At 35.4% G+C, this 24847-nt stretch overlaps 2 protein-coding genes across 7 annotated transcripts; both read left to right on the plus strand.

The window, feature by feature from the left end:
* Nucleotides 3918-12032, plus strand: LOC18766487. 6 transcript variants are annotated; one of them, XM_020570444.1, is made up of 14 exons: nt 3918-4329; nt 4541-4603; nt 4750-4915; nt 5850-6172; nt 6318-6410; nt 6509-6599; nt 6963-7053; nt 7471-7568; nt 7742-7811; nt 8251-8351; nt 10269-10379; nt 10538-10614; nt 10921-10965; nt 11043-12032. In XM_020570444.1, the coding sequence occupies exons 3-14, from the start codon at nt 4751-4753 to the stop codon at nt 11548-11550; spliced, it is 1773 nt and encodes a 590-aa protein (XP_020426033.1). In that variant the 5' UTR covers nt 3918-4329; nt 4541-4603; nt 4750; the 3' UTR covers nt 11551-12032. The 6 variants fall into 6 exon arrangements, with proteins under 6 accessions (XP_020426033.1, XP_020426034.1, XP_020426036.1 ...); XM_020570445.1 differs by lacking the exon at nt 4541-4603; XM_020570442.1 differs by having other exon boundaries at nt 3919-4329; nt 4541-4915.
* LOC18768080 (sucrose transport protein) lies at nt 20022-23656 on the plus strand. The gene is made up of 4 exons (XM_020569723.1): nt 20022-21556; nt 22927-22990; nt 23099-23142; nt 23252-23656. Exons 1-4 carry the CDS (start codon nt 20315-20317, stop codon nt 23435-23437), a joined length of 1536 nt encoding a protein of 511 aa, XP_020425312.1. The 5' UTR covers nt 20022-20314; the 3' UTR covers nt 23438-23656.

The following is a 24847-nucleotide window of genomic DNA, read 5'->3' on the forward strand; positions in this document are numbered from 1 at the left end:
TTTGATATAAGATATCTTTTTCTTTACGTAATTAAATATCGGGTTTGAAATATCTCTTACATGTAATCCCTTGTTTTTCCACACATATATAATATTAAATCAAAGAGATACATATTTTTTAATCACCAAAATATTCGTTTTGATGTTGATTTTATCACAAAAATATTCACAATGAAGTGATGAACTATCCTTCTCTTTATCAAAAATAGCAAAAATTTACCCCCCATTTTCAAAAATGTCAGTTTTTATAAAATCTTTCAAATATAGCCAAAAACTACCTAAATAGACACAAATGACCTTAAAAATTAAAACCCACATAAACTTAAAAAGTTCCATCCTCTCTCGTTGAGTCTAGTCCCATGTTGGCCAATTGGCTGTTTTTGCATTGGTTTCATCTCAATTACTAAATTCCTGTCCAAAGTTGTTGGTTTTCATCCGGTTAGTGCCCATAGAAAGTGAAACTGTCATGGATTTTTTTTTTATAAAAAAAAAAAATTCCTTAATGAATTCTTCTCATGTGTTTAACAGGTGAAGAATCTCTCAACTCGTATTGAACATGAAGCCAGTACCTCCAAAATTGGTGAAGACTAGCTATTTTACTTTCAACAAATGGGAATCGACTATGAGAAAGCCATGGCCGCTATTTTACTTTCCTCATCTTCAAAAGTTTACATCAGAAAATTTTAAAAAATTACAAAATTAAATATTCATCCATGGTTCATTCTAATTCATAAATTTAAATAGTAAAATATTACATCCTATCTATGAGGTAGGATGAAGTGCAATCAGATTCTTGCAAGCTTGTTGATAATGGCCAATTGAACCACATCTTGAACACTTACGAGTTGATGGTTCTTCTCCGCATGATGGGATTCTCTTTTTCTTGCGCCTGCCATACCTTTTTCGTGTAATTGGTGGTAGGATAATTGTAGGTACCATGTAATCTGTTTGATCCCCAACTAGCCAAATAGGTTCTGCATATGCAATGATCAATGAGTTTGTAGTATAATATTGTGAACACATTGGGTAACACGAAATTTGTCGATGCCTACATGCAGCACAAGCATGTGCACATGGTAGTTGGCCAAGATTTCTTCTCCAGATTCTCCCAAAATTGAAGCCAACCTCATATTTCTTCCCCTCTTACCCAATTTCCCCCTTTCTTAGAACTGAAAAACCCTTATTCGAAGAGGTTAAAGATTAAAAAAAAGTGGGGCCCAACGCACATAACGGAACATCTATAAAACTGACGAAACGGGTAACGTGAGACCGTTTTTAAAAGGTTGGGGGGTATTTTGAGACGTTTGCAAATACATGTGGTAATCTGAGACAAGTTTGAAAGCACAAGGGGCATGTACATAAATAAGCCTCTGTTTTTTTTGTCATAATAGCAAACTAGCCTCTCTGCACGCGCTTCCGCGCTTGCGAGAGGCTTTTTTTAAAGAAAATTTAAATTTATTTTAGAATTAAAAAAGATAATGGATAGTTGTGTTCCATAAAAATATGATATATTATCTGAATTTTCTTTTAATTTTAATTTTTTTAATATGAAAAATTGTGAATTTACCATATTATCCTCATTTTATTAATAATTTGAATTCTTAATGTTTGCATTAACCAAGGGCATTTTCTGGTATTTTGAATGTTTCACCATTCTCTGCCTTTTGCTTTATATATATAGATATATATATATATATAATTTGTATAATTTTTTAGGCTTATTTATGTACATGCCTATGTACTTTCAAACTTGTCTTAAATTATCACCTGTGCTTGGAAACGTCTCAAAATACCCCCCACACTTTTAAAAACGGACTCACATTACCCGTTCCGTCAATTTTATAGACATTCCATCACGTGCTTTGGCCCCACTTCGTTTCAATCTTTAACCTTTGGGAATAAGGGTTTTTCAGTTTTAAGAAATGGGGTATTTGGGCCCCCCCTAATTTCTTCTTCAGATTTCTTCTTTCTCCTACATTTTATCAAGTTCTATATGTATTTGTTAAGGAAATTTGTGATAGAGGTGTTGTTAGGCCCATCCCTGCCGTGATTGATGATAGGCAGCCTGTGGATTTGTTCAAATTGTTCTGTTTGGTGAGAGATAGAGGTGGGTATGATTGGGTTTGGAAGAACAGTTTGTGGTCTTTTGTGGTCAAAGAGTTGGGTTTGGATGGTGGGGCAACGGCTTCTGTGAAATTGATTTACTTCAAGTATTTGAATGAGCTGGAGAAATGGTTTAGGATACATCTTAGCCTAACCTCATCATCATCCTCATCACATTCAACATCATCTCTTACATCAATGTCACTACCAATGCAACTACCATTTTTCTGATATGCATCATGAGTTTCGACACAATCTAAAACAGACCCAGGTTTTAAAGACGACCATCCTGCCATGAACTTCGATTTGACTCTTGAAAAACCAATAAGACTATCTATTTTCAAAGATCAAATACACAAATAAATAACAAAGGGAGGCCAAACAAAATGGTGTCTAATTCATTTCAATTTAGGGCATGGTGTATGAGACCCTTTGCCCTGTTTTCTCCGTAGAGTGTTTCAGAAATGTTGTTATTTACCTGAACATTTTTGGGTACTGCTTTCTTTTTGGTTTTGCCTCGCAAAGCTACCAACTTGGTAATTTACAGAGCTGTAGAGGCGACAAAGGTTGAGCCCTTTCTTAAAACTGAAAAACCTTTATTCCCAAAGGTTAAAGATTGAAACGAAATAGGGCCCAAAGCACGTGACGAAATGTCTATAATATTGACGGAAAAGGTAACGTGAGACGTTTTTAAAAGTGTGTGGGATATTTTGAGACGTTTCCAAGCACATGTGGTAATCTGAGACAAGTTTGAAAGCACAACGGGCATGTACATAAATATGCCAATTTTTTATTCAGAATAGCAAATATATATATAATTTGTATAATTTTTTTAATTCAGAATACCAAATATAAAAACTATTTGCCCAGAGAGTAGAAAGTAGAAAGTAGTTAGACATTATAACATGTTTGATAAAAATATATTTCCTTCATTGATAACAATGAAATTGCCCCGTTTCCATTAATTTCTTTACATGAAATAAAATTGCCTAATAACATATTTTCTATAAAATCTCTTTGAACATGGTTGCCAAGAAGCAAAATGTTCAAATATATAACAAAAGCCTTAACAAAAAGGCTGATGAGGCCAAAACAAGAGTGAAGGGCAACTTGTGTGATGTTTGACACATGGAATGAAAGATGAGATGAGATTTTGAGATGTCGAATAATGAAGTTAAGTGGCGAAGTTGCAAAGAATAGGCAAATAACAAAATTTGTCAGAATAGCAAATATAAACACAATTTGGCCACTCCCCAAAACACAATTCGGCAAACAGAAAAACCTAGAATTAAAACGAAGATGGAAGGAGAGAGAGAAAGAAAAGCAAACCTGGGATTACAGATCGATAAGTTGAATTAGGAAGTTTTGGAATTGCCTCCACGCCCTCTGCAGGAAACCCAAAACTCACGCTACACCATCAAAACACACCTAAACTAATGCATATTTCAATTTCTTGTTCCTACCAAGCCAAAGAACTGAAGAAACAGATAAAAGAAAAGAAAGTAAATTTAGGTTTTACCCATAAAAAAACTTTCACTTTTGGAAAAAGCCAAAGCTTTTGCAAAAAAGACAGAAAAACCTCTCAACTTTCAAACCAAAGACATGCAAATGTAAAGGATTCCTTAGGAAATCAAAAAATAAATAAGGGCAATTTTGTCCATTTTGGCTTCTTTTAAAATTTTTCTCTATCCTTTGGGCTTTTCCAAAGTCTCCCAAGAAAGAAGCAATCGCACGAATAAGCACAAAATATGCAGAAAGAAAAAGAACATCACTCACCAGTGGTTCGACCAAGGCTACAGACGTGTGTGCAATTCCAAACTTTATGTAGTAGGGTTTTGCTTTTTAGGTTTATGTGAGTTTTAATTTTTAAGGGCATTTGTATCTAATTAGGTGACTTTTTGGCTATATTTGAAAGATTTTATAAAAACTGACATTTTTTAAGTGGAGGGTAAATTTTGGCTATTTTTTTTTTTTTTTATAAAAACTCCTTTATTTTTTCATGTAACGAAGTCTTTGTCATTGGCCGGCCCTCTTTCGCCTCAATGGTTGCGTTGAACAAACTTTTGTTAAATGAACTTGCCTAGAAGAATGCTGCGGGAACAATTTAATCTAGAAACATGTGAAATTCCCCTGCGTTAAGAAAACGCGCTAAAACAAATATCCACAAAAGTCGTCTCAGTCGTCTCTTGTGCTCCGTCCATGCCCATAACTGATTAGTCGTCTCTGGTAAGCTTCTTAACTAGTTTGGCCGTTTGGCTTTCTATTGATCATCATTTACTCTCTCTCTATCTCTCTCCCTCTCTCTCTCTCTCCACACACACACATTCAATGTTTAAGTCTTCCCAGTATGCTGGAACTGGGTTTAATTTTAAATTTTATGTTATGTTTGATTGGATGTTTCTGATTCATGGGTTTCGGCTACTTTCATGATTCACAGCTTAAACTGGTCGAGTTACTATGGATTACAGCTTAGGTCTTGATCAGAATTGATAGTACTTTGGTAATATGTTATGGATTAAGACTGTAATCATATGAACTAATGATTCAATAGCATTGTTAATATTTCAAGTGCCTGGCTTTTGTGTGAAAATTGTGAATAAGGAGTCAAACACAGTTTTTGGGGTGATTGACATACATACAATACAGAATGGGTGGAATTCGCACCACAGTGAAACCGGCATTGAAAACGGGGCCCAAGGTAAAATATGTCATTATAGATTACCCTCGAGATAGCAATGAGTTTGATGGACTGTCCCCAAGAGCAATTAGTAGTACAACTACATGCCCGGCCATTCCTAAGCAGGCTGCAAAGGTAAACTCAAACCTTGAACCTTTTTTCATTTATGGTGTGTTGGAATTAATTGTTACTCTCTTATATATCTAAATAATGTGTCAAGAAGTAAAATGAATGCACTTTTCTTGTGGTTGTGTTTGTTTTCTTCCGAATTTAGAACCATGGGCCGTTGTACTAGGACAACCCCAGTGCCTGAAATTTAGAACCATGAATAAGCCTCCTTATCCATTATGCTTGTGACCCTTGCCCTTGGAGAGCTCTGTAATCTTTCATCTGTGGAAGGAATTTGGTGATGCAAAGTCCAATCAGAAATCAAGGTCTTACCATTTATCATTAGAAACCAGCACAGTGCTAGGTTTTGAGTATACAGATTCAGAGTGCTTTATTACCTTCCTACTGAAAACAAACTTGAAATTTCAAGATGAAGAGGGCTCAGTAATGAATGACAAGAGGCCTATTAAGTTTCTCTTTACTCTATTTAATTTATAAAAGCAGATCAAAGGGTTAGTTCATCCCTGTTTTATGGCTTGTTTATGTCTCATCCATGTTTTTGTTCATAGCTTTTGCTTTGAATAAAATACGTTTCCTCTAAAAGAAAAAACCAACTCAATTTCTCAGAAAACATCTGGTATTTGTTGTTTGTGAAAATGACGATTAATATTTGCCTCTAAACTATAGTTAGGAAATCAAAGCAAATGTACGTGGGGATTTGTGAACGTCTGAAACTGCATGTTCAAGCCTCCCCCACCTCCTTATTGTATAAAACATTGCCAAACGGTTTGAATTTGACTGACCAACTACAATGTCATACTGTTATCACTGTCTTTTCTTAGAAATGCAAAATGTCCTTACTGCATAATAATATAGAATGCAATCTTTGGTTCTGATATAAATGCTCCAAATGTTACAGATAAGTTGTTGAGTAGACTAATAAGTGGCTCTTGTGTTATAGGTTTCAGAAGTGAGCTCACTTTTGGGCAAAGCTGGCATCACTGGGTTCGGGAAGGCTATACAATTTTTGGACAGTCTTGGTAGCAGCATGACAAATTTGACCTCCATTGTTGGTACCTCAGGAATGTCAAGGAAAGAGAATACAATTTCAATTTTGGCTTTTGAAGTTGCAAACACAATTGTCAAGGGTGCCAACCTGATGCAATCCCTTTCAGAGGATAATGTCAGACATTTAAAGGAGGTGGTGCTACCATCAAAAGGGGTGCAAACTTTAATATCTAGAGATATGGATGAGCTCCTGCGAATTGCTGCTGCTGACAAGAGGTGGTTAATCAGATATCATTTATGTTTTATCTGTTTTCGGAGTGAGAGTATTTCTTGTTGTTTATTATCACCATATAATTTCTGGTTATTTTTTCATATGTTTGTTACATTAATGAAAGAATGTTATGCTGTTCGACATTGGCAGAGAAGAACTGAAAACATTTTCCAGTGACGTTGTGCGTTTTGGAAATTATTCTAAAGATCTGATGTGGCACAATTTGGACCTTTATTTTAAGAAGTAATACTAATGAATCTTGTGACTCTATTTTCTTGGTCATTTACAACATTTAAATTGAGATTCTCATGTGTTCCATCTGCAATTTTTTATTATATTAGGATTGGTTCAAAAGTTACACAACAGAAGCATTTCAAAAGGCAAGCACAGGAAGATATGGAACAATTGATGACTTTAGTCCAGTCAACAGCAGTGAGTATTTACACGTTACTGTTGTGTAGAAAATGCTGATTTCTTAGTTACAGCAGAATCTGTTAATGGTTTAGCTGTGAAAATTCTGTATCTGTTTATCAATTTACTGTTGTATCAGTAACAATATCAAAACACAAATTTCTTTTCTCACCCTGCCGAAGATCTATATGTATGCACAGTACATATTTTCTTTGGTTACATGAATTTTCTACTTAACGTTGTACTTCTTTTGCGAGAAATTGGATGTAGAACACATTCATTATCTCCTTTTCACACTTCACAGCTTTCCCTGAATTAATGACTGACATGTATTGTCCTTCTGAAGTTTACTGAAGAGAAGGAAAATTTGTTTCCTGGTTTCAGGAATTATGTTATGAGTTGCATATGTTGGACAGACTGGAACAAGATTATCAGCATAGGCTTAAAGGAGATGGTTCAAATGCTGCTAGAAGAGGTAATCTACAGCTTGGACTTTGACAAATTTCATTTGATTCTCATATTATGGCCTTGTAGTTTTAAAAAAAAAAAAAAAAAAAAAAAATTTGTTTTTAATTTGTGATGGATAGCTTCAGAGAACTTCAAGGTCCCGCAATAGATTTTTAAGTTTTGAGCTGGCATTATTTTTTTGCTATAATTTTACTTGTTTATTCCGTTTGTATCTTTCTTTCTGGCTGGACCTGGAAAGTAAGGCACCATTTATCCTCTAATTTCTGTTTTTGTTTGAGTTCAGAACATGGGCTTTCGTAATTTTAAGAGCAACCTCCTTGAATTATGCATCCATATTCACGGGGGTCGCTTTTTTTTATCTTTGTTGCTCTAAGGACAATCAGAACTTTGCATAATATTGTCTAAATAACTTCTTGACATGTAGGAGACAGCCTTGCAATTTTAAGAGCAGATGTAAAGATGCAAGAGAAGTTTGTAAGCAGTTTAAAGAAAAAATCACTCTGGTCAAAGACTTTTGAAGAGGTAGCAAGTCAGTTTGCTGTATTTAGCTCTTTTTAGGTGCATACAGGAAGGAATTATGTACAATTTAATGCGTAGGAGTATTGATGATCAACCTTAATGGCTTTGTTGTCTACAGAAGCAGTATTGTGTGAAGTATTATTCCAGAAACCCTATCTAAAATCCTGTGTTTACAGGTTGTCCAGAAGCTTGTAGATATTGTACACTTTCTACATTTGGAAATCCATGAAGCTTTTGGCAGTGCTGGTATGCATTCGAAATATTTGATGAAATTTCTATTAATGGCCACTGGCAGCCCACCCTCGTTTATCCTTCATCTCTTTATTGCTGTCGTTGTTATAATGGCTTGGTGAAACCAAAAAAAAAGAAAAGAGGTTAATATGACATTCTGTCCACCATTGATCATCTTGAAGCATTTCATTTCATAGGATAACAAACTGTCTTTCTTCTGAAAGAAAATTATTGATTAGCGTCTTCTATTTTTCATTTCCATTTGATAACATACTGTTTTTCTTCTGAAAGAAAATGATTGATTAGCATCTCCTATTTTCCATTTCCAATTTGATTTACAATTCTGATTATTCATCTCTCCTACCTCTTTTTCTGGCTTTAAATATAAAGTTTTTAAGCACAAGTTGCTCACGAGTTTAATAAAGTTTTTTATGTCTCCCCATCTCCCCTGCAGATGATGAACCTGTGGAGAGTTCTCGGAGGAACCATAAGAAGTTGGGGCCTTCTGGTATTTCATTACATTATGCGAGTATTATTACACAAATTAACACACTAGTAAGTTTCATTCACTACTTAAGTGTTTCCAGTTTCCTTAACCTTGTTATGATGATTTTCACTGCTCATGTTTTATAACTTATATCATTTGTACAATATATTATGCTATTAGTTCACCTAAAGAGTTGGAATTCAAATCAGAATAACTTTCAGAAATTTTTTACCTAGATAGGCAGATTTATCGTTCTTTACCTTTGTAAGTAGAACACAACCTTAGCCAGTACCCAATGAATTAAAGGCACTAGGAATAAGACAATAAAACTATCTGGGATGGGCTGGAACCTAAGCACGTTGAAACTTGAGAATCTAGTGGATAGAATTCAAGGTAGTAACAACAAGAAAAAAACAAAAGGAAGTAATGGACTACAACCTAATAACACTGACTCCCCTTCAAGCTGGTGAATATATATCACAACTTGCTTAGGATATTATGAAACACAGACCACTCTGTCAGTTAAAGCATCTGGTAGTCATTTTTCAATGTTTACCAAAGGAGTGCAGAAGCCGAAATCCAGCCTCTCTTCAGTGAAGTGTCAGTGCACCTGAATGTGCTTGGTTCTGTCATGCTGCAAGGGTTATGACCAATATTAATTGTTGCTTTGCTCTCAATTTGTCAAACATAATCTTGTAGGACAATCAAATTTCATTTTAACTACTTAACAAGGATTGTAGTGAAAGGAGCTCACAAATACCAGGTTTCGTAGCTCAAAATTCTGCTCAAACTAGACCTGGCCACATCCCTGTTTCTTACCCCAAGTCACCAAGTTTCCAACAACCAACAGGTACCCGAAGCTAATTTTCCTATTAGGTACTGATCTTGCTATTTCTGCATCGGTACGAGGTCCATTCTTTTCTGACAGTCAGCAAATATCATCTTTCTAGGATTTTGCATCTCTGTTTCTTGCTTCTTTATCAAGTTTTATACTTGACCAGGCTGAGAATCTGGTCTTACACGCTAGTTCAGTTTCTTTACAGCCTATACTGTCAGTCTACTTATAATGCCTGAAGTATTATTTATAAAGTTATCCAGAAATTTCATAGAATTACCTTGTAGCCTTGGGACAATGATAAACCTAGACATCTTTTTGTGCTTATGAGATATACATACACACATGCGAGCAAAGTGCTTCGTAAATGGGATTCTGCACTGCAGGATCCCATGACATTCAAACTGCAGGTTTGTTTTTCTTGTCGCCACATTCAACAATGAACCTTAAGCCCTTTTATTTCATGAGAAACAAGTTTCATAAATAATAATCATCATGAAACATGATACAAATATTCGGTCAACAAGAGGTCCAACAACATTTTGATACAAACCTTTAAACCTTGAACCATAAACCCTTCTCTACACCTAAAAGTAGTAAAACCATGTCCTACTTGAAAATTAAACTTAAAAAGAAATAACAGGACATTCAAATGGCATGGGAATAACAGGACATTCAAATGGCATGGGATCTTCCAATGCGACATCTCACACCTAAGCTTGCTTTTATGTTTATCGGGGGACACATTTTTACACACATTATGACACACAGTTTTGTCCATTAGATTAAATTCATTGAATGGCTGAGATTAAAACTCAAACATTAAATTGATTGTTGGATGAGGTTGGTAATGGTTCTTGTTGACCAATATTATTCAACAAGAAATCTAGACTTGGCACATGTGCAATGTAGGTATATTAGATTTCTTTATTTTACATTACTTTTTACAAGAGTTCAAGGTCTAGATTTCTCATTAGTATTATATCTGTGATCTTAGAAGATTTTCAAAGTACTGGTGAAAATTATTTTTTTATTTTTTCAATCCAGATTTCATTTGTCTATCCAGTGTGAAAAGTAGAACAGATCAGGGTATGCTCAATCTCGAATCTTGTAGGTCATTGGTCTTGTGCTAATATCTGAATGTAACCAGGTGTCTCTGTCACGATCGAGTTCAGTGCCTCAACATATGAGGGATACTTTGTATCAAGGGCTGCCATCCAGTGTAAAGTCAGCTTTGCGCTCAAAATTACAGTTAGTTGAGGTTAGTTATATGTTTTCTTTATTATATATAATTAGAAAATTTATACCAACACGAAGTGTCGTTTATCTTTATTTCTATATTATTTGTTTTTCTGCTATTCCAAAAATTATTTCCTTCTAGAAATTTCTCTTGAAGATGTGTAAATGGTGTTTTTGCAGCTCACTATCCCTCAAATCAAAACTGAAATGAAGAAAACATTGGAGTGGCTTGTTCCCATTGCCAGTAACACAACCAAGTAAAGCTTCTAGTCCTTAGATCTATAAATCATTTTTTTAATTGGGCTTCATTATATCTGGTAACCCTTTCGGAAAATAAACTCGATTCCCTCTGCAGTGGGAAAGTTGGGAATCTTTTTTTCCTTGTACATGGTACTGAAGTACCCTTCCCATGTTGTGGACACTGTTTGGGAATCATGTTGATTTCTAAAGTTGGTTACCAGAGGCTATTTATGCTCCTGTTGTATTTCGGCGAGGATTTTGTTTGAAACTTATCTTTTATTTACTTTACTGATCATTTGAGTGTTCTAATTTGGTTAATTTAGAGCTCTTCATAGCTTTGGCTGGGTTGGAGAGTGGGCAAATTCAGAGTGAGTTATCACTTAAACTTCTGTTTGCATTTCTTCCCTTCATGTATCTTTTAAGGTTTTCTAATTTAACTTTGTAGGTTTGGGGAACGCTGGAAACATGGTGGCCAGACTGGCATTCTGAGGATTGAGACACTACACCATGCAGATAAGGCAGAAACTGAAGCTTGTATCTTTAAACTAGTAGTTTGGCTACAGCATCTGATCAGCCAGTCGGGGGCTAGTGACAATGGAATGCCGTCAACTCCTGTTAAAACCCTAAACCAGAAGACAAATCTGTTATCTAGACACACACCCAACGGTTCATCCCCCGTTTTGACAGATGAAGATAAAGAGATGCTTCAAGATGTGAGTAAGAGCAACTTGAGGCTCAGGATGAGTAGGAGTCAGAATTATGCCTCAAGAAACGCCATGTTAAGCAAACAACATAGGCTGAGTAAGAGCAGCCGAGACTTCCTATCAAGTAAAACCAGGAAAGATCCATTTCCCGTATGGAGTCTGCTATCTAGGCCGATAGACTTTGATAACGATCGGATCAAACTCTTGGATGTCATTGATGGAGTTGACACAATCAAAGGTTCTAATTAGTGATTGCAAATCAACATGAGCTTGAAAAGAAGCCTCCATGTTTGCGTAATAGTATCATCTTTTGCCTTTGCCTTGATGGGTGCTCTAAGTTTGCGCCAAGGGAGATGATGCTATGTGAATTTGAAGCAGATGCTGAGTAACACAAATTACTTTTGTAAATGTGGAATCAAGGGTAATAATTTACCCTTGTAGGAAAATATTAGTACATTCACTTTATGTACATAATACGTGTAGGAAAATACACGTGCAGACTCCATATATTCCCATTTTGTAATGCTGGGATATTTATATGTTCATTCATAGTTAGCAAAGTAGAAGACGGGACTTGGAATTAATACCCGTGTATATTATTTACCAAAGTTGTTCTTAAGATATAGTGAAAACTCGGCATTATTTAGTTAACAAAAGTTTGGTCGAAATGTGATAGTATGGACCAAATTGATATGAAAATCAAAAGATGGACCATATTTATTGATTTGAGAGTTTGGAATCAAATTGAATACTTTTTTGTAAGTTTAAGAACCATTTGTGATAAAAATCATTTCATTTAGGGTTTTAATCACAAATAGTTCCTAAACTTTTCAAAAGTCATGGTTTTTTTATACAAGCAATATTGGAGAAAGCGAGAGTTAAACCTAGGAACTTGAGACCAAGGTCTTAAATATCGAGGGTTTTGGAAATATCGGTGGTTCAAAAACACGGAAATATCGATGGAAATATCGGGAAAATATTGATATCGATAAAAATATGATAAAAACCACGGAAATTGTGATAAATACATGGAAATTTTTAATGAAACTTTGTAAAAAGTTTATTTAGTCAATCATCTATTATTTTAACACAAAAGATTGGAAGGAAATGCATTGCATAGTAGGTTTGAGTTATTTAAGTTGATTATATTGCGAGCTGACAAACTCTGTGACTTAGAAAATCTAGAGTAATTAATGAAAGAAAATTATACACCCTCTAGTAATTTATTTATCATTTTTACTACAATATTTTACACTTTATAAATTGCATGATAAGATACATGAGTAACTTTATTTCACGTTATTCACTGGACATCATGACATGGTACACGTTCTTATATTTATTATTTATCAAAAATTAAAAAATAATTAAAGATGTAAACCAACTTGATTTGTCATGAAAATTAAGCACTTTACCATGTTTAAAAATTAATAGTGAAGATTGAAAATTAACTAAGAACATAAATAAAGTTATCCAAGGATTAATTAAATAGAAAATAAAGAAAATAATTATAGAGATTTAATTTATTAAGCAACAACTTGAAAGGGAATTTAGTAATGTAAGTACTTACAATGAATAATAAAATAAGCAATAACATTAAATGTATTTAATAGGAAAGAAAGAAATTATATTAAGTAATTAAATATTTGATCAACAATATAGAAATAAGTAATTATTTTTTACTTTGAGAAACAGCTTGGAAGAGTTATAAATACCATATTACATAAGTACTAATCACAAAGTGATGACTAGTGTGGTGGTTAAGTGGCTCAAAACTTGGAGGTGGGGAGGAGTTCGAACCCCTCTGTGTGCGTGAGTTCAAGCGAAATATTTCATTTTTGAAATGCATATCGCGATATTATCGATAATATCACGATATGTTGACTATTTACAGCTGCCATTTGAATGGAAACATGCTAGAATATCGCTCCTCCAAAAAAGCGATAATTTTGCCGAATACCTCATATACAAGGATAAATGTTCTTAACCACTTAAGCTATAAACCTCTTGCTACACATATTCATAATGTTAATTCTAAGAATGCAGAAGGCTTGAAAATAATTGAAATGGCCTATAATCTAGTAGTCCTTTAGAGTAAATATTAAATTCATAAATGCAATAACTATTTATATTTATAATGAGTTTGAAACTTACACGTAATTAGCACCATTATAGTGGTATAGCTTTACAACATGCTTTACCCCATGATGAAAATATTTTTATAAATACCTTAGCGTTTTAGCCAAAATAAGAAATTTCTACGAAATTTCTTTTCTTTCTTGACAAGAAAAATATCTTGGAAGGAATAGACATCACAACTCGAAGGAAGTAGAAGCCCATTTCCCAAAGTAGTAATCTAGAAATGTTTAATTGAATGAAGAATGATGACCCAATGAGGGCAACACAGCAAGTGGTTGCTCTCATTTCTTACGTTGTATAGCTGTCCAGAGTCAATATAGAAATCTTTGCAGTTTTAATTGCTTTTGCAGTTTCTTGGGATCGGAAGCTCAAAAAGGATAACGTCAAGCAACTGCACCTCTTCGGCATTGACCACAATGGTCAGCAGCATCTTGCATTATTGGTCTTTGTCGTTTTGGAAAATCAGCATATATAACTTAAAAACAATTGCTAGAATTATCATGCATGTGACAAAAAGATGAAGCTGCATGATCGATTTCAAACAAACACATCACGACTCTAGTGTATGATGATTGATATGCAGTCATGCTTTGAAGCATGTGGTCTTTCCAAGTCATAATATGTGTGTATTACGTCATGTATTCATAATTTCAGTTGCATTGAAATAGATTTTTTCTCTTCAATTTATTGTTTAGTTTCCCATTTTAATCTAAATTCAAAATTGATATAAAAAATTTCAGCTGCCGAAGATAGAAAAAGTTCAACTTAAGCACAACGAAGGGTCTAGCCCAGTATAAAAAGATCTTGAATTACAAACTACTGGTTTCAAGTTTGAATCATCATGACACCTTAACAGTATTTGTGTGAGAAAAGGCTCCTCCTCCAATATTGCTTGTATAAAGAATTTAGAATCATTGTCAAAGTATCACGAGGGTTTGTTACTTGAGACCACTAGCCAACAAGTCAAGGCCCTTTCAATTCAGTTAGACCTTGTTGGCTTGTTGGCTAAAAAAAAACCTAAATTTTGGTTTGATATACTCACACATTTTGAGACTTTTCATGTTTTCTTAAAATTCCCTAACGTTTTAAATCGTTCCATATTACCCCTTCCATCAAAATGTCATCTTAAAATTGTTAACATCAACATTAAGACTCTCCTTAACATCAACATTAAGACTCTCCAAATGACAAATATACTCTTAGGTTTAAGTATATGGACACCCCCTCCAGTTTATCGTGTTTTCAGATAACCACTTGAGATTTCAAAAATTACATTATGACCTTGAGAGGTTTTCACATGCTTTCATCTCTACTCATGTGAGGAGAGGTTCGAAACCTCTAGGCACCCAATCATATTTGTACAAACTCCCTCTCTCAATCACTTGTACTAAAAAATATTATTATTTAGTTAAAATCACATCACCATACTAGATACTAATAAACGGTCGTATTTTTGAATTCTTTTTTAATATTGCTAATCTTTGAAGAAAAACAAGATTAACTTTTACAAAGTTTCTTTCGGAGGGTAAAATGTGGTTGTAGGTTGTCAATGTTTCGTTGTTGAGGAAAGTGAGTGAAAATTTGAAGGAAAAAAAAACGTTGACTTTTATCCCAAGACCACTTGGGAGGGGGGAAACTCACAACACACGCACATGTACTATAGGGACTTCAATTGAAGACCACTTGAGAGCACACCAAAAGTCTAGATCAATCTAACTAACACCCCCATTGGTAAAAGCTTCATTTTTTATGAGTGTGATGTTTCAGGGAAAAAAATGTATTACTAAATTTAATAAATATTGATGTATGATTATATTGTCATGATGCCCTTTTTTAGTTATTAAGAGTTATATGAAATTACTATAAAACCCGACGACATTATGTGAAACTATGAATAAACTTCGAGGTGTGTATAATTTAGTCTTTATGGTTAAATATGTTATTTGGAAAAAACAGTAAGAGAAAAATTGTGGTTAAAGGTTATGTGAATGTTTTAACCTTAATTTTGTCTTTGAAGAAATATATAAATAAAAATAATTGGGATAGATAGATTGGAAAAACTGATTACATTATCTCAATCTCTGTATGTAGATAAGGTGCTCGAAAGATTCCTTATGGAACAATTCAAGAAGGGTTTTCAATCATATATTTTATTACTCACGAATCATGAACCCTAAACATAATCAAACTTGCAGATAATTGTGTTAGTAACAAGTGGACCTTGGAATGATTTGTTTGGAGGGAGAAATTTACCAATATTTGATTGTAGGAGCGATTGCTGCTGTCGCAAGTGGAGTTAATGCTTCCATCTCCACCAGCTGATCTTCCAACTAATAAAAATGTTAGACTTGTAGTTGTTGGGTTTCATTGATTTTCTTTGCCCTAGCTAGCTAGCTATATAATGTGGAGTTCATCAAGTATTTTTTTTCTCCCTTTTATTTTGATTTTTATTTCACTTGATCTTATAAGGTCTGCAATAGAAATCAAATGTTGTTTAACTATATCGACATCTTTAATAATGCCTATAAAATGGATCGAGCAAGGCCAGACCGACCCTAAGAGGGTTTAGCTCAGGCTCTACTCATCATGGGTTTTTTCAGCCCTAAGGTTTGACATAGGCCGGGTCGAACCCGTCCTATTTTAAATAGAGTACGGCCATGTCCCACATAAATGTAATCATAATTAATTAAAGAAATCATAATTAACAATTGGTTGGAGATGTTGTAAGCAGAGCACTACTACGAACTCCACGACTGAAGCTGAGTATATAGTTGCATCAGAGATATATGTTTCCTTTAGGAAGGAACAAAACATAAAAACATTAGTGGTTCTAAATGAAAACCTCTATTAGAAAATCCTAAGAAAAGAAACTTTAGCTCTGCCTTCCTCCCTTCCCTCTTTTCTCTTCTCTCCTCCCCTCTTATTCCCTCAATTTTATTCTTTATTTCACTTTGTTGGTGTAGAAGCAGCCGTTGTGAAACGTTCTCGTCGTCGTGATAGTCGTTACTTTGGGCCTACGTTCACAAGGATTTGACTATAGTTGTCAGGATTCAACATGCGTTTGGTGTTGCAATGGCGGGAAGATGTCGGGTTGCATTAGGTTCTGGTTTAGCCGCTACGGCACTATCGGCTTAAATGGTATGGCCCTATGGCTCTTTTCGGGTTGCTCGGGAGGATGTGGAGCAGCGATCTTGCTTCTTAGTTTATTTGTCTATTAATTTTGACGAACTCTTTAAGAGTTTGTTGTCATTTGTTAGTTTGATTTCTTTTTAGTTTTAGGTTTTCAATATGGATGTGCCGTTATTGTCATTTGCTCAACTGATTTGTTTTGTAAGTTTATACATGTATGCTTGGTTTTGGTTGTTGAATAAGATATTTTAATTAGTTTGTGGGTTATGTGTGATTATCTCCATATGAATTCAACTTCTTGTTGAGTATGGTTAATCGCGAAGATTTAATCATATTTGGCACCATAGTAGCTTTATATTTATTTCTATTCCTCTTATCAATTAAATATTATTGCTCCTTATCCCCAAAAAAAAAAAAATATTGCAATCTTTTAACAAGAAAGAAAGCCACCTTTGAAACATATATTTTAAGCTAAAATTGTGTTTAAAATTATTTTTTATTTAAAATTAATTGTTGTGGAGTCCATCATTATTAAAGATGTTGTAATCAATTGTGGTATGAATATTATTTTTATTTTTTTAATTCAAAAAATATGTGGAATAATATCATTACTATCCTTGAGATATGGTTTGTAGAAAAAAGGCCTTAGGTAGTGTTGTAATTTTCAAACTTTTCAAGGCTTGATTGGTATATTCGGGTCCATTGAAAAGTTAATTGGGTTTTCTCCTAGAATTTGAATAATATAGGGTTTTTTTCTTCATATTTTAGACCCATTTATTGGCTTAAATGTAACACCCTAAACCCTAAATAAAAACCTTACCCAAAACTTTTGAGAAAGGGGATGAGTTGTAGAGAATTCATATAACAATGAAAGGTTGTCATATGAGTTGGTGATTCGCAACTACAAAGAATGGGATAAATGTCCAGCATTTGGCTTTTGGTTTTCTTTTTCTTATAGAAATTGGCATGTGACTCTAAATATTCTTTTTCTTATCAAGATGAATAATTGTTAGGCGAATAAATAATAATTATGAATAAATGTTTATATAAAAATATTTATATGCCTTTTCAAACATAAATGGGAACAAAACAAACAATCATGCCATAAAGAGAAAGTATCTTTCTAAAAGCTTTGTCATGGAAATGACGAGGACGAAAGAAAAGGATTAGACCATAATTAAGCCAGAAAGGAAGATGAGGTATTCATGGTTGTTTTCTACACTTGGCAATGAAGAAGGGAAAGTATGCAAGTTTCAAAGGTCAATCTATGGACTGAAGCAGGCTTTGAAGAGTTGGAATATTCGTTTTGGTGAAGCAGTCAAGGCTTTTGGTTTTAATCAAAATGGAGATGAACCTTGTTTATACAAGAAGGCTAGTGGGAGTGCTGTCTTATTCCTCATACTATATGTAGATGACATATTAATGTTTAGAAACGGTAAAACTATGCTTATCAAAGACCTTCTTAGTGAAGGATCTGGCTAATGCATCTTACATATTGGTTATCAAGATCTATATAAATAGATTGAGAAAACTGATTACATTATCTCAATCCCTGTATGTAAATAAGGTGCTCGAAAGATTCCTTATGGAACAATTCAAGAAGGGTTTTCAATTATATATTTTATTACTCACGAACCGTGAACCCTAAACGTAATCATTCAACTTGCAGATGATTGTGTCAGTAACAAATGGACCTTGAGATGATTTGTTTGGAGGAGAAATTTACCAACATTTGACTATAGAAGCCATTGTTGTTGTAGCAAGTGGAGTTATTGCTTCCATCTCCACCAGCTGATCTTCCAACTAATAAAATTTTTAGACTTGTAGTTGTTGGGTTTCATTGATTTTCTTTGCCCTAGCTAGCTAGCTATATAATGTGGAGTTCATCAAGTATTTTTTTCTCCCTTTTATTTTGATTTTTATTTCACTTGATCTTATAAGGTTTTGTAATAGAAATCAAATGTTGTTTAACTATATTGACATCCTTTAATTATGCCTATAAAATGGATCGAGCAAGGCCAGACCGACCCTAAGAGGGTTTAGCTCAGGCTCTACTCATCATGGGTTTTTTCAACCCTAAGAATTTGAAATAGGCTGGGTCGGGCCCGTCCTATTTTAAATAGAGTAAGGCCATGTCCCACATAAATTTAATTATAATTAATTAAAGAAACCATAATTAACAATTAGTTGGAGATGTTGCAAGCTGAGCACTAGTACGGACTCCATGACTGAAGCTGAGTATATAGTTGCATCAGAGATATATGTTTCCTTTAGGTGGGAACGAAACATAAAAACATTAGTGGTTCTAAAAGAAAATCTCTATGAGAAAACCCTAAGAAAAGAAACTTTAGCTCGGCCTTCCTCCCTTCCCCTTTTTCTCTTATCTCCTCCCCTCTTATTCCCTCAATTTTCTTCTTTATTTTCGCTTTGTTGGTGTGGAAGCAGCCATTGTGAAACTTTCTCGTCGTCGTGATAGTCGTTGCTTTGGGCCTACATTCACAAGAATTTGGCTCTAGTTGTCAAGATTCAATATGCCTTTGGTGTTGCAATGACAGGAAGATGTCGGGTTGCATTGGGTTCTTGTTTAGCCGCTACGGCACTATCGGCTTAGATGGTATGGCTCTATTGCTCTTTTCAAGTTGCTCAGGAGGATGTGGAGCAGTGGTCTTGCTTCTTAGTTTATTTGTCTATTAATTTTAACGAACTCTTTAAGAGTTTACTGTCGTTTGTTAGTTTGATTTCTTTTTAGTTTTAGGTTTTCAATATGAATGTGCCGTTATTGTCATTTGCTCAACCGATTTGTATTGTAAGTTTATATATGTATGCTTGGTTTTGATTATTGTTGAATAAGATATTTTAATTAGTTTATGGGTTCTGCATGATTCACTCCATATGAATTCAACTTGTTGTTGGATATGGTTAATCGCGAAGATTTAATCATGTTTGGCACCATAGTAGCTTTATATTTTGTTTCTATTCCTCTTATCAATTAAATATTATTGCCCCTGAATTTGAGGAATATATAGGGTTTTTTTTCCCTTCATATTTTAGACCCCATTTATTGGCTTAAATGTAACAACCTAAACCCTAAAAAAACCTTACCCAAAACTTTTGAGAAAGGGGATGAATTGTAGAGAATTCATATAACAATGAAAGGTTGTCATATGAGTGGGTGATTTACAGTTTGCGAATCTACAACTACAAAGAATGGGATAAATGTCCAGGCATTTCGCTTTTGGTTTTCTTTTTCTTATAAAAATTGGCATGTGACTCCAAATATTCTTTTCCTTATCAAGATGAATAATGGTTAGGCGAATAAATAATAATTATGAATAAATGTTTATATAAAAATATTTATATGCTTTTTCAAACATATATGGGAACAAAACAAACAATCATGCCATAAAGAGAAAGTATCTTTCTAAAAGCTTTGTCATGGAAATGACAAGGACGAAAGAAAAGGATTAGACCGTAATTAAGCCGGAAAGGAAAGAAGAGGTATTCATGGCTGTTTTCTACACTTGGCAACAATAATTCAATGTATTCCACGACTCACCCTCTGAATCCATTCATCAACTTCAAAACGGATAAGACCGAACCTCAGTCGCCTCCGTCAATAAATTTGCATGCAACCAACATAAACAAACCACAACACACTCTCTTCACTTTCCATATCTTCTCCCACTCGAGAAATTTCCCCCTCTTCCCCGGCAGAGCGACATAGAGAGAGAAAGTGATTGTAGTCATGGAAATTGAAACCGCGAAGTCGCCGTCGCAGAAGGCAGCAGCCCCGCTGCCGAAAATCATATTAGTAGCCTCAATTGCCGCCGGAGTCCAGTTCGGGTGGGCCCTACAGCTCTCCCTCCTCACGCCCTACATCCAGCTCCTCGGCGTCCCCCACACCTGGTCCGCCTTCGTCTGGCTTTGTGGGCCCATCTCCGGGATGATCGTCCAGCCCATCGTCGGCTACCACAGCGACCGCTGCACCTCCCGCTTCGGCCGCCGCCGCCCCTTCATCGCCGCTGGCTCTGGCCTCGTCGCCGTCGCCGTCTTCCTCATCGGCTACGCCGCCGACATCGGCCACCTCAGCGGTGACTCCCTCGAGAAGTCGACCAAGCCCCGAGCCGTCGCCGTCTTCGTCGTCGGGTTCTGGATCCTCGACGTCGCCAACAACATGCTGCAGGGCCCGTGCCGTGCTCTCCTCGCAGACATCTCCGGTGACGACCCGAAGAGAATGCGGACCGCCAACTCCCTGTTTGCGTTCTTCATGGCGGTCGGCAACGTCTTGGGGTACGCGGCCGGGGCCTACTCCCACCTCCACAAGATGTTCCCCTTCACCATAACCAAAGCATGCGACGTCTACTGCGCCAACCTCAAGAGCTGCTTCTTCCTTTCCATCACTCTCCTCCTCGTCCTCACCATCGTGGCCTTGACGTCGGTGAAGGAAACGACGCCGAATGACGGCGTCGTCGCGGAGGGGGAGATCGAGCCCCAGTCAACGACAGCTAAGTCCGTGCCGTTTTTCGGTCAAATGATTGCGGCGTTCAGGGAGCTGCGGAGGCCAATGCTGGTGTTGCTTCTGGTGACGTGTCTCAATTGGGTTGCATGGTTCCCGTTCTTGCTATTCGACACTGATTGGATGGGGCGGGAGGTGTACGGAGGCCAAGTTGGGAAGGGGCGGTTGTACGATTTGGGGGTGAGGGCTGGTGCCCTTGGGCTGATGCTAAACGCCGTCGTTTTGGGGTTCATGTCGCTTGCCATTGAGCCTCTGGGCCGGTGGGTTGGTGGGGTCAAGCGATTGTGGGGCATTGTCAACTTCCTGCTGGCTATCTGTTTGGCAATGACTGTTTTGATCACTAAATTGGCCCAGTCGAGTCGGCACGCTGCTATCGCTGCCGGGCATGGCGGAGCTGAGCCCCCGCCGCCAACTGCCGGTGTCAAGGCCGGTGCACTGACGCTGTTTGCGGTGCTGGGTATTCCTCAGGCGGTAAGTAACTGTTAATTACTCTATAAATCTAATTTTGGTAAGTTTATCGCAATATTAGATATTTATTACCAAATATTTTGATCGATATTTAGTGGATTATGTATCAGATACCGTGTGCATAAATTTTTGTTCTAAATTTGGTACAAAATTATTAACTTGTTAGAAAATTGATTTACAAATTTTAAAGATTTTTCTACTAAATTTAACGTTTTACATTTGATATCTTTCTCGAAAATCCTCTTAGGAGGAGTATGGCGGAGCCACTCCTAGACCTGGAGTGGCCCTAGCCCCCCATATTTTTATCATTCCTCTATTATATTATATATAATATATAGAGTTTATAATAAACAATTTAGAATTTAAGTTAAAATTTTCTCTAAAATAAATTAGACATGACTCAATTAAAAATATTTAACTCTAAACATATAATTATTAAATACTTAAATATTTTATATACTTATATTTTCTACTTCGGCCCAACTTTACACTTTTAACTCCGCACCATATGGGGGGAGTCAAGCTTATCCATTATATCCATGTGTGTGTTCGTTTTGTTTTATCCCATGGTCATTTAGTGCATGCAGATAAGGTTTTACTCACAATAGACACATCTTACCAGACACATTTACTAGGAACATTTACTAGGATGAGAGAGAGTTATCAGTGCCATTTAATTGCATGAAGTCCGTTTGTCCTGGACCAAAATTGAAGGCATCTAATATTCGGTTTCAACAAAAAAATTAATGTATTAATTTTATAATTTGGTGCATCACAGATTTAACCCCCAATTTTCCCCTGATTACCTCTGCTGCTTGGTTCAGCTAATTTAATTCCGGACCAGCACTTGCTTTGCTCTTTTTCTTCTTATATTAATTTTTTTTGGGGGTTCCACACCCCATGTTATTCTATCCTTTTATCACTATATTTTCTTAAATTAAACATTGCCAGATGGCATTACACAGATTAAATGTATTCATCCATACTATATAGTAGCTTTTCTGCACGTGTTTTCGCACTTGCGAGAAATTTTTTTTAAGAAATTTTAAATTAAAAAAGACAATGGGTAGATGTTCCATAAAAGTAGAATCTATTATCTAATTTGTTTTTAATTTTAATTTTTTAATATAAAAAAATGTGAATTTACCATATTATCCTCATTTAATTAACAATTTTAATTCTTAATGTTTGAATTTGAATGTTTCACTATTCTCTATCTTTTGTTTTATATATATAGATTATGTACATATTTAGAAATTAATTTCAGGTATATTGATTTATATTTGAATATTGTTTGATAATATATTAAAATAGGAATTACCTATGAATTCATGGTTTTGTTTAATGACTTCCATTATTATCTTACTTTACAGGTGACCTTCAGTATTCCCTTCGCTCTGGCATCCATATTTTCTAGCACTTCTGGTGCTGGCCAAGGTAAAGCAGCTTCTCCCTAATTGACTAATTAATTATGCAGATTCTTGAGTAGAATATATTTTCTTCTGAATCATCTATTAACATTTGGGTATTTGAATTTATTCACAGGGCTTTCTTTGGGAGTCTTAAACCTTGCAATCGTCATACCACAGGTAATGCATGCTTTCATGATCACTTATGATTAAGCTTGGTAGCAAAAACTAGCGTATTTATGTCCGAACCCTAAACCATAAACCCTAAACTTAATTATTGAATTTGCAGATGTTCGTGTCAGTAACAAGTGGACCTTGGGATGATTTATTCGGAGGTGGGAATTTACCAGCCTTTATTGCGGGAGCCATAGCAGCTGTAGCAAGTGGAGTATTGGCTCTCTTTATGCTTCCATCTCCGCCTGCTGATCTGCCGTCTAATAAAAATGCAAGACCTATAGCTGCTGGGTTTCATTGATTTTCTTTGGCCCAGCTACAGCTAGTTATATAATGTGGAGTTGATCAACTCTTTTTTTGTTTGTTTGTTTGTTTTTTTTTTTTCCCTTAACCTTAACAGGTTTTGTATAATAGGAATCGAATGATGTTTAACTATATTGCCAGCCTTTAATGGCATAGCAATTACTGTATCCATGCGTAAGCATCATATATAGTTGCAGTTTGTTCTTCGTTCTTCTTCTTTTTTTGTTTTCTCTCTTTTTATTCAAGACTATAAACGTTTTCTAATCTTCCAGTGTGAGACAATAAATTTCACCTCAAACTTACTTTCCACCGAACTGGGTGCCAGCAGAAATGAAAGTAATTAAGATGATTTTTCGGAGTGGGCTTGCCTTCAATTGTGTTCTATGCCAAGTGTGAGAAGAAGAAAGTGGAGGAGGGGAAGGTGGGATATATAGTATTCTTGTTCGTGGTTTCAACTTCCATGGTCATAAGTACTGCCCCCTTCTTTGTTTAGGTCATAGAGGGATTGAGTTGGTATTTTCATGTTATTTTCGGGAATGGTTTTTACTACAAACTATTGTATGTTGTTATTCGGTTGTACATGTACAATGGCTTTGAAGAGTGTTAGAAATATGTCATAAAGCACAATATGTGATATAACTTTATGGAAATTTCATTTATTAGTACATAATTTGTAAATTGGAACTAAGCTATGAAAACTTAAAGAGGATGGATGAAGTAGTACGCTTTCCTATAAAATTAAACAACTTTTAAACTCTGCCCAGGTGTTTAAATAAGGGTCAGCAAACACAACATGTTAGATTCTATATGTGTCTCCATGATCTTCCAGACAAACTGAAATACATAGAAGATATACATGAAGTCATCTTCCTTGAGTACAAGACCTCTGAACTCATTCAATGCAGTAGCAACACGAGCAAAGGCACGAACGGTTTAAGGCTTCTACTATCTCTCAAAAACTGTTTCAACTCTCTCTTTATGATGAGATTAGGGTTAGAAAATGTGTCTGATGAGAACATGGTCTTAAGCTTATGTAGGGCTAGGTCAAGTCGTCTCTACTCATCACCAAGAGCTAACTGGACTAACACTATAAGCCCATCAAGCAACAGTTCATGTAAAAGGAAATAAATAAGACCCCTTTAATTGGCTTCAAAACTTTTCTTAATTCACAAGGTTTTGGGCCTCAAATATATAACCAAATTTAAATTCTTATCAAACCTTAATAAGTCAATGACTCATCAAAATATAACTTTAGTATCTAGTGCACCGATCTGAATAGGAATATAACATTCTCCCACTAGGTCAAGCACTAAAACACTAAGCTTATGTATTGCAAAAGTTTGATAATCTTTATTGGCCATGAGTTTAAAATAGTTAAGTCCTTCCCTTCAAGCTATAGTGAAAAGCG

Source organism: Prunus persica, chromosome G8 (assembly GCF_000346465.2).
Source record: "Prunus persica cultivar Lovell chromosome G8, Prunus_persica_NCBIv2, whole genome shotgun sequence".
Taxonomy (NCBI): Eukaryota; Viridiplantae; Streptophyta; class Magnoliopsida; order Rosales; family Rosaceae; genus Prunus; species Prunus persica.

What these genes read in the sequence shown, in the direction of transcription:
- LOC18766487 (XM_020570444.1), top strand. Translation starts at nt 4,751, where the DNA reads ATGGGTGGAATTCGCACCACAGTGAAACCGGCATTGAAAACGGGGCCC. An exon ending in TTCAAATGCTGCTAGAAGAG is followed by an intron (nt 7,054 to 7,470) that starts GTAATCTACAGC and finishes CTTGACATGTAG; the next exon opens with GAGACAGCCTTGCAATTTTA. An exon ending in GGAGAGTGGGCAAATTCAGA is followed by an intron (nt 10,966 to 11,042) that starts GTGAGTTATCAC and finishes TTAACTTTGTAG; the next exon opens with GTTTGGGGAACGCTGGAAAC.
- LOC18768080 (XM_020569723.1), top strand. Translation starts at nt 20,315, where the DNA reads ATGGAAATTGAAACCGCGAAGTCGCCGTCGCAGAAGGCAGCAGCCCCG. An exon ending in CACTTCTGGTGCTGGCCAAG is followed by an intron (nt 22,991 to 23,098) that starts GTAAAGCAGCTT and finishes ATTTATTCACAG; the next exon opens with GGCTTTCTTTGGGAGTCTTA. An exon ending in TTGCAATCGTCATACCACAG is followed by an intron (nt 23,143 to 23,251) that starts GTAATGCATGCT and finishes TTGAATTTGCAG; the next exon opens with ATGTTCGTGTCAGTAACAAG.